Source organism: Haliaeetus albicilla, chromosome 5 (genome assembly GCF_947461875.1).
Source record: "Haliaeetus albicilla chromosome 5, bHalAlb1.1, whole genome shotgun sequence".
In the NCBI taxonomy this organism is placed as follows: Eukaryota; Metazoa; Chordata; class Aves; order Accipitriformes; family Accipitridae; genus Haliaeetus; species Haliaeetus albicilla.
The window spans coordinates 44,208,643-44,224,290 of NC_091487.1; the positions used below are offsets into that span (position 1 = coordinate 44,208,643).

General features: G+C 46.1%; 1 protein-coding gene across 3 annotated transcripts in view; it reads right to left on the minus strand.

Annotated features, from left to right (window-relative positions):
• LRP4 (LDL receptor related protein 4) overlaps positions 1–15,648 on the minus strand; it is an 84,383-nt gene that overhangs the window by 7,229 nt on the left and 61,506 nt on the right. For 2 of the 3 annotated variants that reach the window (XM_069784542.1, XM_069784544.1), the window contains exons 12-34: positions 14,299–14,529; positions 13,840–13,996; positions 13,259–13,476; positions 12,747–12,923; positions 12,048–12,173; positions 11,134–11,342; positions 10,418–10,499; positions 9,654–9,759; positions 8,483–8,684; positions 7,966–8,155; positions 7,586–7,717; positions 6,780–6,920; positions 5,962–6,048; positions 5,586–5,757; positions 5,340–5,502; positions 4,877–5,102; positions 3,189–3,492; positions 2,633–2,851; positions 2,187–2,321; positions 1,866–1,974; positions 1,395–1,539; positions 752–865; positions 331–454 (exon numbers count right to left, since the gene is read on the minus strand). In XM_069784542.1, coding sequence (XP_069640643.1) covers positions 331–454; positions 752–865; positions 1,395–1,539; positions 1,866–1,974; positions 2,187–2,321; positions 2,633–2,851; positions 3,189–3,492; positions 4,877–5,102; positions 5,340–5,502; positions 5,586–5,757; positions 5,962–6,048; positions 6,780–6,920; positions 7,586–7,717; positions 7,966–8,155; positions 8,483–8,684; positions 9,654–9,759; positions 10,418–10,499; positions 11,134–11,342; positions 12,048–12,173; positions 12,747–12,923; positions 13,259–13,476; positions 13,840–13,996; positions 14,299–14,529 — 3,769 coding nt within the window. The remainder of the gene's footprint in view (positions 1–330; positions 455–751; positions 866–1,394; positions 1,540–1,865; positions 1,975–2,186; positions 2,322–2,632; positions 2,852–3,188; positions 3,493–4,876; positions 5,103–5,339; positions 5,503–5,585; positions 5,758–5,961; positions 6,049–6,779; positions 6,921–7,585; positions 7,718–7,965; positions 8,156–8,482; positions 8,685–9,653; positions 9,760–10,417; positions 10,500–11,133; positions 11,343–12,047; positions 12,174–12,746; positions 12,924–13,258; positions 13,477–13,839; positions 13,997–14,298; positions 14,530–15,648) is intronic. The other variant, XM_069784543.1, reaches the window with a different exon arrangement.

A 15,648-nucleotide genomic window follows, 5' to 3' on the forward strand; every position in this document is an offset into this window, starting at 1 on the left:
AGTTCTCAAAATTAGGAGTTCAAAAATCAATCAAATTAATGACAGGGTCTCAGGAGGATTTTAACACGTCAGCACAGTCAGCGTAGACACATGTTTCAATAGAACAGACAGAAAGATCTCTGCATCTCTCTCTTGCTAGCTCAACAGTGTTCTGCGTTCTTTGTCAAAATGGTTTTCCCCACTGTGAATGTGAAGTCTGGAGCTGGAATAGCCTCTTTTGGCTAAGGAGAGGTACATTTGGATGATGACAACCAGAGGGGGGGTTGCATGCTGCACCTTGCACAAGCTGTGACTTTCACACCCCAATTCCAAGAGAACAAGAGCACTTACTTTCCTTCCACTGCTTCCAGAGATGTGAGAGGCTTGGTTGTTGAGGTACCTACTCTGCCAGGTGGTGTCTGACTTCTCTCACTTATACTGGTGGGTTCAGGACCAGGGGGCACCACACCAGGAACTAGAACAACAGAGAAAAATAAGTAGAACCCCAACTTTGTGGGACAGATGAACAAGTCTGGTAAGCTGTAGAGAGTTTCTAAAATGGCCTATATGAGCAGCTTTCCCATCTCAAACCCACGCTGTCAGCAGAAAGGACAGAAGAAGGCTATATTGCTCACAACCACCTTTTTTCCAGTATACAACTCTGCATAAGTGTTTATACACTGCAGAGTTCTGGTTGCCACTGCCACTGCATAAGTAGTGGCAGTGGCTCACTTATGGAAGCTACTACCCAAGTGACACCCAGTAAACTCACTAGTAGAACAGGGCCGCCCATCTGGTTCATCTGGACACGCGCAGACAAAGTCAGAAGCCCTGGCAAAGCAGAGGTGAGTGCAGCCTCCATTGTTCACTCCACAAGCATTAGTACCTGGAAGGAACAAGCAGTTTCCTAAGTATGTTGCAGATGACCAGGTAGGAGCTCAGATCAGCAACGTTTTTTCCTGCTCAGACAGAGATACTTCCTAGAAATTCAGCAAGTTACTATGCTCTGGCACATGCCCTTCATCTGACTGCTAAAAAAGCGATGACAATAGCCAGACACTGGTAGGATTAGGGCAGTCTTGAAAGGAAGGCACTGGAAATCATTAGACAGGAGCCCAGTCAACAGAGCTGCACAGATTAAAAAACAAAAAGCTCACATTCCTCTGTTTTATCACAACATCAGATGAACAACACAGAAAATGACATCTGCTGATCAAAGCTGTAACAGAATACCGTTAAGATGTACTTGACTGAAATGTCACAGGCAGACAAGGAATGTGCCCAGGGAATATGAATTAACAGTTTGAGTATAAGAAAGGATGCCAACCTCGCTTGACATCTACAGTAGCACAGTGGTTCCAGAGTTCTTTCTGTCTACAATTAGCACTTGCCTGAATCAAGGTCTTCCTATTTACCTGTCTGTCTCTGAGGGGAAACCACAATGATATCCATCAGTCCCTCAACATTGGCTAGGACTGTCTCTTTGTTCCGCCCAGAGTATTTGTCTACTCTCTGGATAGATTTGGTTTGCCAGTCAGTCCAGTATATCCACCTGTCCTGCTGCTCAGGGAGACAGCAAAGAAAAATCACAGCGATTAGCATGTTTAGCCACATAGACACAGGATACCCACAAAAAACACATCCCAGTGACAGAAGGCCCCAAACAAAGGCCTTTTCAACCCCTTACCCGCTTACCATAAGGAAAATGACTGTCTACACCCCACAGTTCAGACAAACTTCCTTTGTTAGCCGCACAGAAGAGTTAAGTACTGTCTCCTCAGCCATCTTAGCTTCCCCAGACTATAGCACTTCCCTGTCCCCAAGATCCACTGTCCGAACTCATCAACGCACCAGGGAGAATGGTGGCAGCAGGAAAATCTTCTTACCTGTGTCAGAGCAAAGGGATGCAACACCTGGCTGACCAACACTTGCCGTAGCTTCCCATTGAGATCACAACTCTCTATGCGATCAAGATGCGCATCCACCCAGTAAATCCTGGAGGAACAGGGAAAGACGTGAGCTTCCAGCTATACAATCCCTCTTGACTTGCTAGTCATTCACTAGCCGAGATGGATCAGAAAAAAAAAAAACAAACCACCACAAAAAACCAAACCTTCAATGCTACTCCAATAAACCAAGCTAAGGTGGCTAAAAAAATTCATTACATCCCTTAACCCTATGAAAGTATAAGAAAATCTTTCACTGACCTCCTGGTGTCATAATCCAAAGTCAGTCCATTAGGCCATCCTAGGTCAGTGTTAATCAGGATTTTACGTTCAGAGCCATCCAAGTTTGCCCGTTCAATTTTAGCAATGTGACCCCAATCTGTCCAGAAGAGGTACCTGAACAGATAAGAGACAAGTATAAGAAGAAAAAAACCCATTTCATTTAGCCTAATGAAAGTTTTAGTTATGAATTAAACTGCCAGACTCTTCAGGTTCAAAAAAGATCACGTGGTCTGTAATTTGCTTCTCCCAGCTATCTGCCCAACCTTCAAATTCACTGTCTGCCTGATTACATCTGTCACTCAGAGTCAGCCCCTTGCTAGTACCTGCAGATTCACATGGCACATCTCTTCTTCCTCCCACAACCTCTTATTCCAATCTGCCTCTGCAGAGCCCTTCTCCCTGCCCCACCAATACCCCATACCTACCCCTTCTTGGGAAAGACAGCAATGGCTCGGGGCTCATCCAGGCTGTTATTGATCAGCACTTTCCTGGAACTTCCATCCAGTCTAGCTACTTCTATGGTATTGCGTCCTGTGTCTGTCCAGTAGAGGTTCCTGGCAACCCAGTCCACTGCCAGGCCATCTGTAGTCTTCAGACCCTGACCAATAACAGTTTCCATGTTGCTGCCATTCAGATCAGACCGCCTGGATGGAAATCAATGACAAAAGGCAGTGAGGAACAGGTAGCTCCCAGAGAGCCTTCACACCTCCATGTGTGATCCCCATCAACCACAGGGCAACTTCATACTGCTACCTCTCTAATACCTTTTTCCCCACAGTCTCCAGCAACCTGAACACACCTTCAGCATTTAGTTCTGCGATACATATGATACTGTGTACCAAAGAGAAGGTGTACATAGTGGTGTAGTGCCAGCATCTCAGTCTCCCCAAGTTACAGGCACACTCGACAGCTCACTGTGGCACAACCAGCACAAGCAGCTGGGTGATCTGGGCACTGGCCAACCAGATGACTGGCACCCACCTGATGACATCAAGAAATACATCTGTGTAGTAAATCTTGCCATCCACACTATCATAGTCCAGAGAAATGACATTGTTCAGCTCGGGAACAGGTATGTGCACATCTGTGTGGTCACTGGTGTCCAATGAGATACGACGGATGGAAGCACGGCTAGAGAAAAGTAGGTACGTCTCTGGAGAAGAGTCACACGTCTGCTCATCTCTCTTCAGCTGGATGCCAGTGGGGCAGGCACAGGAGAAGCCAGTGGGGTGAGGCAAACAAAGGTGGGAGCAGCCACCATTACGAACTCCACATTTATTGAAGCCTTTAGAAATAGGGAAAGCGTAGTTTAAGGATCAGTGTGGTCCCACAAACCAAAGCTTTATTTTAAAGGCTACATACGTGCACAACTTGCTAGCAGCTGAGTTCGTCCTTACCATCCTAGCCTTGCTGGGAATCTACAGCCCTTCATACAGACACTGCCTCCCTCCCCTCCAAGATTCATGGTGGGTATGGGCATGGTTGGGCAAGGAGAACAGGAAGGCACAGAAGAAGCGGGAGCATTAGAAGCAAAATCTTGACCTGCATTCCTTGCTAATCATAGTTTTCCCATGGAAAAAGGAACAGCCAAATGCTGATAGATTCACACAACTGCAGTTTAGCTTTATTATTGCTGCAAATGGTAATGCTGACAGAAAGATCCAACCCTGTGGGGAAGCAGCGTGACAATGTACCAGAGGCCAGGCTGACAAAGAAGCTTCTGTTTCAACTTAGCTGCACACAGTGGCAAGTAAACAAAGGCATCAGAGAAGGCTGCTGAAAGTGCGTGACATATTAGGGTCATATCTTTTTTTTTTTTTACATTTAAAAAAATGCAGCATATATTTACTAGGAGGGGATAAGGGCAGAAGACAGGAGCAGGGAGTGGGAAGAAGACAATGGGGATACAATGGCTAGAGTTTGGGTTAGCTTTAAGTTACATTGTAAAGTTATACTGTCAAGAGTGATGTTCTGCTGTTAGTAGCCACAGGAGAAGCAGCACAGACTTTTCTGTAGAAGTATGTATTGGGGAAATTCCACCAAAATGAAGCCACAGCACAAAGCAATAACTCCCACTGAAGAGCAAGGATGCAAGATGGGATCCTATATAACATAAGGAATCTGACTCTCGCACAAAATAATTGGAGAGCATGATATACTAAGAGCAACTAAAGAAACAGAGATTTTGTAGAGCAAAGTGGCAGACAGGAAGATGAAGCCTGCAATGGTTGGGAAAAAAATTACTAGAACTTGAAATAAGGTTTCAACAACTAGCTTAAGAGGAATTATTGCCTTTTGGAGTTAAAAAAGGGAAACTGTCCAATGCCAGCAGACTCTGGTGAAGCCTAATAGGGCATGACTCATTCAGTCTTCCTAAGAAAATGGCTCTGCTGTGTGTGAGAATGAGGTTGTCAGTGCAATCCAGTGAAGGAAAAGGGATAAAGGGGGTCAAAAGGCATGCAGTAATAAACAAACACCAGACCTATGGAGCTGGGTAAACAGGGAGAAGTGCAAAAATAGTTAAAGAAGAGGGAAGAAGAAAAGCTGATTTTTGAGAAGTTACTCTACCACTCATGGTTTACACCAAAGGACTCTTTTCAGTGACAGCTCCAATGGCTCCCCTAGTCACCACAGACACCCACTGATTTGCGAGCAGCCTAGCAACTCACCCAGGGGCCGTGCCCTATCAACAGCTTGAATGTCCATGAGGCCAGGCAGGTTCGCCCTCACTAAGATGACATTGGCACCAGTGTCCTTGTCAGCCCTGTGAATGCTGCGAGTTTGCCAGTCAGTCCAGTAGATGTAAGAGTCCAGCAAAGTAAGGCCATAGGGATGTTGCACTGGAGACAGCAGGGTGCGGCGGTTAGCACCATTGAGATCTGCAGCCTCAATCCGCTAAAGAAAGAAGTAAACATCAGCCCCATACTCAAAACACTGATCCTCGTGCTAGCAATTACTACATCAAGTGGGAAACAGAGCACGAGCAAGTGATGTTACTCAAGTCCACCCTCCCCATAGCCCATTCTCTCAGAAAAGCTTATGTTCCCCTTGCTGTTTCAACAGCTTGCTCAAGAGCTTCAAAACAGCCTCCAGGCTACCAATGGCAAACAATGCTGAAAAACAGAATCGGACCTCAGTGTGTGCATCAGCCCAGAGCAGCTGGGACCCAGCCTTATCCACTGCCAGTCCGTTAGGCCAGCCCAAGTTGTTGCTGATCAACACCGCACGTCCAGAGCCATCCATTCCAGAGCGTTCCAGCTTGGCATTCTCACCCCAGTCCGTCCAGTACATATACCTGGGGAAAAGCCAGCAAGTGTTACAGAAACAGAGGTCAGAAGTCCTGTTCTATCCTCTAGACAGCCTCTTGACAGCACTAACCCCATCTCATGGTATAAAGCTATTGCCCGAGGGCTGTCCAGGTTCTGCCAGACCAAGACTTTCCTCATGGAGCCATCGAGGTTGCCCACTTCAATGCGGTTTGTTCCTGTATCTGTCCAATATATCTTCCTGCCAATAGCATCCACAGCCAGCCCATCTGTAGTCAATAGACCTGAGAAAACAGAAAGGTCACTGGTCATCCTCCCAGCCTAGTCAGGAGCTTCCGGTATTCTCCTTCTGCACCTCATCAGGCAGTTGCTTTAGGCTTTGCTTGCCCTTCCACCGAAAATTTGAAGATTATTCTACCAGGTTATCAGATAATCTCTCTTCATGCTGCATGGAGGTGAGAGGCTCCCAGGCCAAAAATCTCTCTTACCTGTAGTGATGATGTCCTCAAATTGTGAGCCATCAAGGGCAGCCCGGCTGATTTTCCGCAGTGTGCTGTCTGACCAGTAAACCTTTCCTGGGTGGAAGAAGAAAGAGAAACTTAAAAAAAGCCGACAACAAAACCAAACCAAAACAAACTCCAACAACCAAACAGCAAAATCCTTAAAAAACAGATCCAGGTCTCTGACTACCAGCTACACCATTCAAAACAGATCTGACTGCACAGGAATAACAGCAGCACAAGACTATTAAGCTAGAGTGATAAAACAGTACAAATTACCTCGTTCCAATCCTCCCCAAAATATGTAGGAGCACTGGCACTCTGACCTTTACACAAGGCCAGAGAACACATAACACATTATCAGCTAGTAGTATAGAGTCCCACATCTGATTTCTCAAAATGTCCCAGGAGGCAGTAATCAGATCATCTACCTTACTGTACAACAGTGGGTTTGCATCCAGCACAGCATCAGATGTTTAGTATACAGGAACAGCCAGAGTCTCAGCTTTACTGTTGTGAAAGGCTTTGGCAGGAGGAAAGCTTTCTTATATCAAAAATGCACAGGAACCTCACTCAATGTAACAGGCAGCTTCTTCCACAGAGTGGGGGTTCTGTGTTTTCCTATAAGGACATTCCTTTCCTGACTGCAATGGAGTATTTGCAGCATGTACTAGAAAAAAAACCAACCACTACCCAAATTCACAGCCTACAGTAAGATCTGCGCCTGGGTCTTTACTCAGACATTTAGATATGAAGTCACTTGTTGCTTTTCAAACAGACAGTCAGACACACTAAGAAGTTCAGACCTTCATGAGCATCCACTCCAATTGCAATGGTGTTCTTCATAGTGACATTGACTGAGACGACAACATCTGCAAAGTATGGAATATCCAGAGAGACCATCCGGATGTCCGTCCTTCTGGCAAAGATCAGAAAGCTGGTCATTCCTGCCAAGAGTTGAAAATGGACAGGTATCAGTGAGGAACATGTTCAGTCAACTGTAGGCATCATTTATTTAACGTTCTGGAGGTGACATCCACTTCAGTGGAAAAGATGAAGCCTCAGACAGATCTCGGCTTATGGGGAGTGTGGGTACAAAAGCTTTACTGAGCGTTACTGAATGTTTCTTTACATCCAAGTTGAAAAAGAGTGCACTCATAGAAGAGTTACTTCTGCTAATATGTGTGGGAAATGGGAATTAGGAGTCAGTTTTTTCCTGCTAAGGATATACCCTGGCCTGAAGCCGAGTGCCTTCCACAATCCTCAAAAAGAGGGTCTATGGGAGGACTGTATACAGACCTATTAAAGAATATAGCACCTTGTAGTTAAAAAAGAATCCACCTCAAAATTAGGGCAAAAGTATGGGGAAAAATGTGACATCTGATTTAGCTGCCCAACATGATTTCAACAAAAATTTATTCTGCATCAGTCCAGTTATTAGTAAGTTTTTTCACAGTAATTCCCAGTCAAATTGAAGGTACAGGCATCAAATCGGTTTTTCAAGGGGTAAAGCAGATAAGCACATAAAAGTGAATTTTGTTCTCTAACAAGGCAGGAGCAAAATGTAGGTGTGATACAAAACTGCAATGAGGAACCTACAGAGAGGACTCACCAGGGGAGCAGGTCTTGCCATCAGACTGCAGGTTGATCCCAGTAGGGCATGTACAGCTGTAACCTTTTGGAAGAGGTGCCAAAAGGCACAGGTGACTGCAGCCTCCATTGCTAACTTCACACGCTGTATGGACTATAGGAAAGAGGATGAGAAATCCATAAGCCAGTAGCACAGGCACAATGAAAGCATGCAACAGCTATAGAAATGCATTCTAGAATGCCCTTAAATACCGAGACCCATTTTCATGCTCTCATATTCCACCCAGAGAATTAAGGCATTGGGGGCTGATAGACAGGTCAGCTCTTTGCAGGAGAGCTGTGCCACATACCAAGAGCCTGAGCAAGCTCTCAGCTCAGTGTGGCTTGGGTCGAGCTCTGTACCTGGTGGCCTGTGCCGGTGGAAAACATGAATATCCATAAGATTCTCCAGATTGTCCTGCAGCGTTTCCCGAGCCTGCCCAGTCCTTCTGTCTGCGCTCTGGATGCTTTTGGCCTGCCAGTCTGTCCAGTAGATTCTCTCGCCATAAAGAGTAAGTCCAAAGGGGTGAGGCAGATTGCTCCCAATCAGCACCTGGTCAGATTACCCCCAGCCCCCCCAAAAAACATTACTAAGAAGTCACTTGGGGGAAGAGGCTTCCCTTGCCCCCTCTCGACTTCATAGTGTACAGTCACAGCAAAAGGAGAGTGATAGGGCAACGTTAGCCCTCAAAAGAACGTTCCCTCACACCCAGTTTGCAACTGAAAGGGAGCTCTTCTCTCCCAGTGAAAGCAGCTCAGTGTGTCTTGATTTGGAGATTTCACTTTCAACTGGAAAGAGAGGCAGGGGCCATCAGCACTCTGTGCTCTAGGACTTACACCTCAGGCTCCCAGACTCCCTTCTCAAAGATGGCTTCCTTACCTTCCTGTTGCTTCCATCCAGACTGGCATACTCAATGGTCTTCATGCCTGCGTCTGCCCAGTACAAGCGCTGTGACTCATAGTCAATAGCCAAGCCATTAGGCCATGTCAGGTTGGAGGAAATGATCACCAAGCGGTTTGAGGCATCCATACCAGCACGCTCAATTTTTGGGCTGGCTCCCCAGTCAGTCCAGTACATGAACCTGAACACAAGCCCAGAGAGAAGTGAATGCCCACACTCCTTCACTGCCACTACGGCCAGGCAGTGTTACAGAGAAGCAAGAGAGCCTGATGCCTTCAGGTCCTAGCAGGAAGCAGCACTAGACTAATATTGTACTCATGCCCAGCCTTGGGTTCTTGTAATGTACCTGAGATCATACTCAAATTTATATACCTTCTACTGCTCATGGGCTGACCTAATTACAACATGGAGAAAAAAGTTCAAGGTCTAAAAATTAACTAATTATTTACCAGTCTCCACCATTGACCCTGTATACTCTTGCTGCGCTGGTCTTTCAGTAATCCACTCAATGAAAGAATAGCGTGCTTTTATTCCAGGCCTTCAACATTGCTTCTAAAGCAATGGCTGGCGAGCTTTTTCCTATCCACCCTACCCCCAGCTACACAAGGTCTTATGATTCAGAAGCAAAATCCATTATTGAAACCATTTGTTTCTGTTACTCTACTCAGGTTTGCTTTCTGCGGCACACCTGATCCCTCAATACTCTGATGCAGTGCTTTGAAGCCAAGAGGCCACTAATGTTAAAGCTTGCTTGAGATCAGCAGTAATTTACCTGAGGAAATCCTTCTGACTGAACTCTGGTTGATAAGCAGACAGCTTGAATACAAATTCAACATAGATGTGAAATACAGAAATAGAAAAGGTCTAGATGGTCTCATTCTCAACGTTTTTTGTACTACAACTTTGTTATTATGTCCCCAGGATAAACAAATGAAAACACCAGCCAGCTCCTGCAAGCTCTACAGCACAACAGGCAATTATCCCTGCTTATCTTGTTCCACTAGCATCCAAAATCAGGTCTCTAATTTCAGTCTTTGGCAGGATGTAGAACAATAGCACCAGAAAGATAATTGCACAAAACCAAAGAACCTGAACATCTTTAGACATGCAAGAATTGCCATGTCATCCTAGAAAAAAAAGAATCTCTCACCCTCCAACAGGGTCCACCACGATATCTCTAGGTCTGTCTAGGTTCTCCCAGATTAGAACAGTTCTCATGGTCCCATCTGTGTTGGAGACCTCTATCCGATCTGTTCCTACAAAAGTCAAGAGAGAGAATGAAAGAGAGATCAAAGACCTCTGGAATCGCAAGAGCTAAGGCAAAAAACATCCATACAACAATGCATTCTTCCCCTTCACCCATCTCTGTTCATAGCTGGAGACTGGTAAGAAACGTGGCTCAAAGCGTCACCTTCCATATCTCTCAGGTCACCTCTGTGGCCGTCACTGATGTGGAGTCCTGTATGAATGTAAACCAGCTCCTTCCTAAGCCCCCAAGGTATCTACGTAGGCATGAGAGAACAGCTAAAAAAGAATCATCTTCCTTGCATCTCTCTGAACTATGACTTTCCAGCAGGGAATATCCTCCCAATACCACCTGCTGCACCCCAAGATACACTCTTGGAAGATAGGCAAACACACACAATCACAGGCTCTGCAGCAAGACAACAGTGGTGCTTGACTTCTACTATAAACCCTTCTACAGAATTAGCACTGGGGATACTGCAAAAAGAATTAAACTAAGGATTCCACCTCAGCTCCCACTTTGTTAAAAGCACATGAGATGAAACTCCATTTTCTGCTAGACAGAAATGGACAAATTTGGAATGAGACATATAGAACTATCCAGCTGTTTTCAGTTTTCATGACCAATAAGGAAGACAAAAGCCTAGGTAAAGTGGAGGATCCCAGTACCTGCATCAGTCCAGTATAGCTTGTTGGTGACCCAGTCAATTGCCAGTCCAGCTGGACTTTCCAGGCTGGTGTCCACCACAACCTAAATAAAAACAAAAAGAAAAAATCCTCAGTGAGATTAGACCTCAGGGAGAAAGCACTTGCCCAATGCACTACCCATTCACAAACAACATTTAACTTTCAAAAGGCAAAAGTCCAAGCAGAGCAATGCCATACAAGAGAGACCATTAAGGACTTAAAAGTTCAAATAAGTCTTACACTTGGAGAAACATCTAGTTTTCATATCTGTTCAAACTGCAACTCCAAACTTTGAACTCTGTTCCCCTCACTTATGGCAACATTAGCCTAAGGGCATGTGCAAAAAGCATTCCCAAGGAGTGTGGCTCTTGTTCCAAATGTAGTACGTAACAGAGGATTTAATACTTCTTCCTTTCAGATTTTAGGGCTACAACAAAGGAATTGACCAGAGCTTACAAATCAGTGTGCTTCGTGTCCCAATTCAAGGTTTTCCATACAAGCAGGAACATACACCAAACCTACACATGAAATGTTCAGTGATCTCAGGGCTCCTCTGAGCCAGAACTAGGCAAATTAATGAACAACAAATCCAGCATGAATTGCAGCTCCTTAGCAGGCCTGTGTATCCCAGTGGCTTCAAATCTGATGCTCAAGGAGCCTCCCGGCTAGATGACCTCCACATGTAGTTAACACTGTACCTCCTGGCTTGATCCATCCCATTTTGCTCGGCTGATTGAGTCTGTGCTAACATCTGTCCAGTAGACATAGTCATCCTTTGAGTCCCAGTCTAGAGCCACAGCGCTGCGAACATCAGCAAGGGGGATGACATCATCTGACAGGTCATCTGTGTCAAAGCTGATCCGACGGATGTCCATCCTTCGGGCAAAAAGCAGGAACTTGTCAAGACCTGATCAAAGGTCGAAAGGTCTTCTTTTAATTTCTCTAAGTTCAACAACACAGTAATAGACACAGACAATTCCCTGCTATATTCAACCTTAACCACTTACATCATCTCTCACTGGCAGGTCACAGCCCAGGATTTTACTGGTAGCAAAATACCACTGGGAGGGGATGGGTGGGGTGAGTGAGCAGGGGGGAACAGAGTAGTAGGGAGCTGTCTCCTGGGGGTAACCTATACTGAGGGAACAAAGTCAACCATATTCTTCAAAGAATGGCATAGACCTCCCTCCAAATCAAATACCTATTTGAGAATAGCTCTTGAGAATCTAGGAAACAGTTGGCCTAATTCTTCCACATGGTTGCAAACAGAGAGAAACTGTGGCAATTAAGAGGACTGAATTTTTTGTTCATCACTGACACAGCTCCTATGGGAGTTTAAGGGAAATAATCAGCTGTGACAGGTAGCACGGCACCAATAGCAGCCCTGAAATAAGGGCCCAAGGATGGAGCTTCTCCGTATCCCACCCATCAAACCTAGCAAGGGAAATGCATCAAAAAGGTGAAGCATCCTCTGGCAGCGCCCTTAATACTACTAACTCAGTGTATCCAGCTGCGTGTCCTTGGAAGCAACTGTTGCTGCTGACTCCCATTGCCAACCCTCTGCCACCCACTGAACATCTGAGCATGCAGGCTGTGGTCCCACCTCACTTACTCTGGGCGCAGGCATGGCTGCTGGTCTTGCGGAAGCCCGTGGGGCAGGCGCAGGTGTAATCCTTGCTGCTTGGCAGGCAGAGGTGAGTACAGCCCCCGTTGTTGGCCCCACAACGGTTTCTCCCTGCTCAAGTAGCCAAAGACAAAACCAACCACGCATAAAGCAAAGAGTAAAGAAAAGAGGATAAACACCAGTCGAGGTGTCCAGACCCACATGGATAAGATAACTTGTCTAACCAGAAGTTAATTGAGAATAAGGAAACATATAAACTAAACCACTAACTCCATTTGTAGAGCTCGATTTTAAAATGAAGCATTAAACTCAATCTACTTCTAGAGCAGATTATGGCAACCGAAGAGGAATAAGGGAGGTGTCAGTCACTACTAGTGCCCACTTTTTAATTTTTTCCCTCTCCCGAAACAGCTCTTGCATAAACAAGCTGCAAGTACTTCTTACTGAAAAGGGTCCACTCCTACGTGTCAGCAGGGGGAGCTGTGGTAACACCGAACACCAGGTTACCGGGGCTGAGGGACCTCCACTGAACTGCCAGATGGAGCAAGTCCTGTGACAGCTCTGGACAGAGGTGGTGGATGTGTCGATATGCTGGGTTCACGCTTGCCATCTCCCTGCTTTACAGGGTGGTGGGTGGCAGCAGGTCTTCTAGTGGCTCAAATGGGTCTCTACCCTCTCTGCAGTTACCTGCTGGCTGGCGCTGAGGATGCAGTGTGTGGATGTCCATAGGGAAGTGGAGCTTGTTGCGGATGATCTCCTGGTTCTTGCCTGTGAATTTGTTGGCACTGTTGATGCTCTTGGTGTGCCAGTCTGTCCAGTACAAACTGTCCTCAAACACAGTGATAGCAAATGGGTGTGGGAGGCCTGTAACGGACATCCAATACAGGGATATAATCAGGTCCAACAGGACTCAGGCTAGCAGGGAGACAAGGGAAAGCTCTTTCCATTGCCCCTTAGGTCTTGTCACAGTCAAGCTGCTCAAATCCAGCTTACACTAATGTAACAGACAATTCTTCTCTCCTGTCCACTGAAGACTGGGTAGCAAACCCCCTCAGCAGTGGCAGAATTCATCCCACAGTGAAAGAACAGGAGAAAAGCATAGAAGTAGGAACCAGTGGCTCTGAAACTCAGAGTAGCCCTGTGCTACTCTGTCTTCTTTACTGCAAAGAGCACTCTCCGTATGTAGCCCTGTTACTTACCTTGGCTAATAACAGCCTTCCTATTCCGCCCATCGAGGTCAGCCCTCTCGATGACATGATGTTTGGCATCTACCCAGTACATTCGATGTCCTGCATAGTCAATGGTCAGTCCATTGGGCCAGAAGAGGTGTGTATCCGCAATGATGCGCCGATTAGAGCCATCCATGTTGGAATACTCAATGCGGGGAGTGTTGCCCCAGTCAGTCCAGTAGATAGTGCTGGAGGAGGCAGGGAGAGACAGACTAGAAAATTCATGTCCCACATACTGCACCCAGCATCACTCCCTATCAGGGCAGAACAGTATCAGTCCTGTGATCTTGAGCATGAGAGTGGGTCATAGCCATGGGAGAAGTGACAGCAAACAAGGTAACACCCAGCACTTTCAGGCTGGTGAAACCCGAAGGGCCCAGAATAGGATTATGGCTCTGAAGGACCCCAGCATTGACAGGTTCCCCAAACTGGCAGTACCAAATGAAGGCTTGAGCCCAGAGGCAGCCTTTGTGACCAAGGATGGGGTTTTCAATGTTCACCTGGAAGCACTTGCATGGAGGGGCTCACTGGGGTCCTACATTTTCACTCACCCCTCCATAGGATGTAGGGCAATTGCTCGGGGCTTCTCCAGATTCTGCCACAAAAGCACTTTCCTGTGAGTGCCATCCAAGTTTGCTACTTCAATTCGAGATGTCCCAGAGTCTGTCCAGTATAATTTGTCATGGATCCAGTCAATAGCAAGTCCACCTATCTCCAGGGGAGAATTAAGCACAGAATGAAACCAGGAGCATGATCTGCTCAGAAAATAGTTCCCTTTCCCTCTCGGCCTCAGAAGAGGCCCAATTCAGTCCTCCGGTCTCTTCTATCAGCCAAGATTAACGCCAGGGGTACACTGATCTCACCCCCGTTCCATGCAACCCATCCCCCTTGCTCAGGGAGATGCACTCCATTTTGAATGCTGGGTTCCCACTTCCATCCACCCACCCACCCACCCCTATTCTCACACCATGGTCAGTCCCCAGGCTTTTGCCTTTTTTGTAGTGACGCACCTGGGCTCTCCAGCCCTGTGGAAACCACCTCTTCCACATTGCTACCATTCAGATTGGCCCTCATGATGCGATCAAGAGTGACATCAGACCAAAACACCAGCTCCTTGCTGTGGTGGAAGTCAAGGGCAATGGCATTTTCCAGGTTGTTCAGGAGCAGCGTATACTCTGAGCGATGAGGCAACACTTGTCGGATATCAATTCGATTGGCAAAAAGCAGCACTGGCTCTGGCCCTGTGAATATATGGGAAGACAGCATTAGAGTACTTTGACAGGGTCCTGCCTACCATTCCCTCTGCAGCAAGTCCCAGAACATAGTTTTGCAGTATTGTGTCATGGTTTAACTCCAGCCAGCAACTAAGCATCACACAGCCACTTACTCACTCCCCCCAACCCAGTGGGATGGGGGAGAGAATCAGAAGGAAAAAGGTAAAACTCGTGGGTTAAGAACAGTTTAAGAGAACAGAAGGGAAGAAACTAATAATGATGACAATAATAAAAAAAGGACTGGAATATACAAAACAAGTGATGCACAATGCAATTGCTCACCACTCGCTGACCGATGCCCAGTTAGTTCCTGAGCAGTGATCCCCCCAGGCCAACTCCCCCCAGCTTATGTACTGGGCACGATATCACATGGTATGGAATACCCCTTTGGCCACTTTGGGTCAGCTGTCCTGGCTGTGTCCCCTCCCAACACTTTGTGCCCCTCCAGCCTTCTTGCTGGCTGGGCATGTGAAGCTGAAAAATCCTTGACTTTAGACTAAACTTTACTTAGCAACAACTGAAAACATCAGTGTTATCAACAGTCTTCTCATACTGAATCCAAGACATAACACTATACCAGCTACTAGAAAGAAAATTAACTCTATCCCAGCTGGAACCAGGACATACTGGCAGCAAGAAATCAACTCCCAAGTGCAAAACACTTCAGAGAGCTGTTTTCACATCCTCAATACACAGTCCTAACTCAAAGATGAGCAGTTTTAAACCTTTTGGCAAACATTCAGTCAGCAAGAAGTGTTCATTCCAGGTCCCACCTAAGCCTGCCTCACCTCAACCTCTGAAACCATACCACTAGGCAGTTACTTAGCAGCTGGACTATAGTTTCCTTTTCATATATCCATCTCCTAGCCATACAAACACACATGCTCTACCACATCTTCTACCAAAGACAAGAAAGTTAAAAGCCACCTCAGCCAGATATAAACTCAGCAGGTACTTCCACTGCAGAGAAAAAAGAAAAAAAAAGAAAAAAAAAAAAGGAAAAAGAATATCAATATCCTTTAAGGATTTCATTAGGGGAATTCCTAATGAAGTCTTAATTCTTTAAATGGAATTTCTAATTCCTCA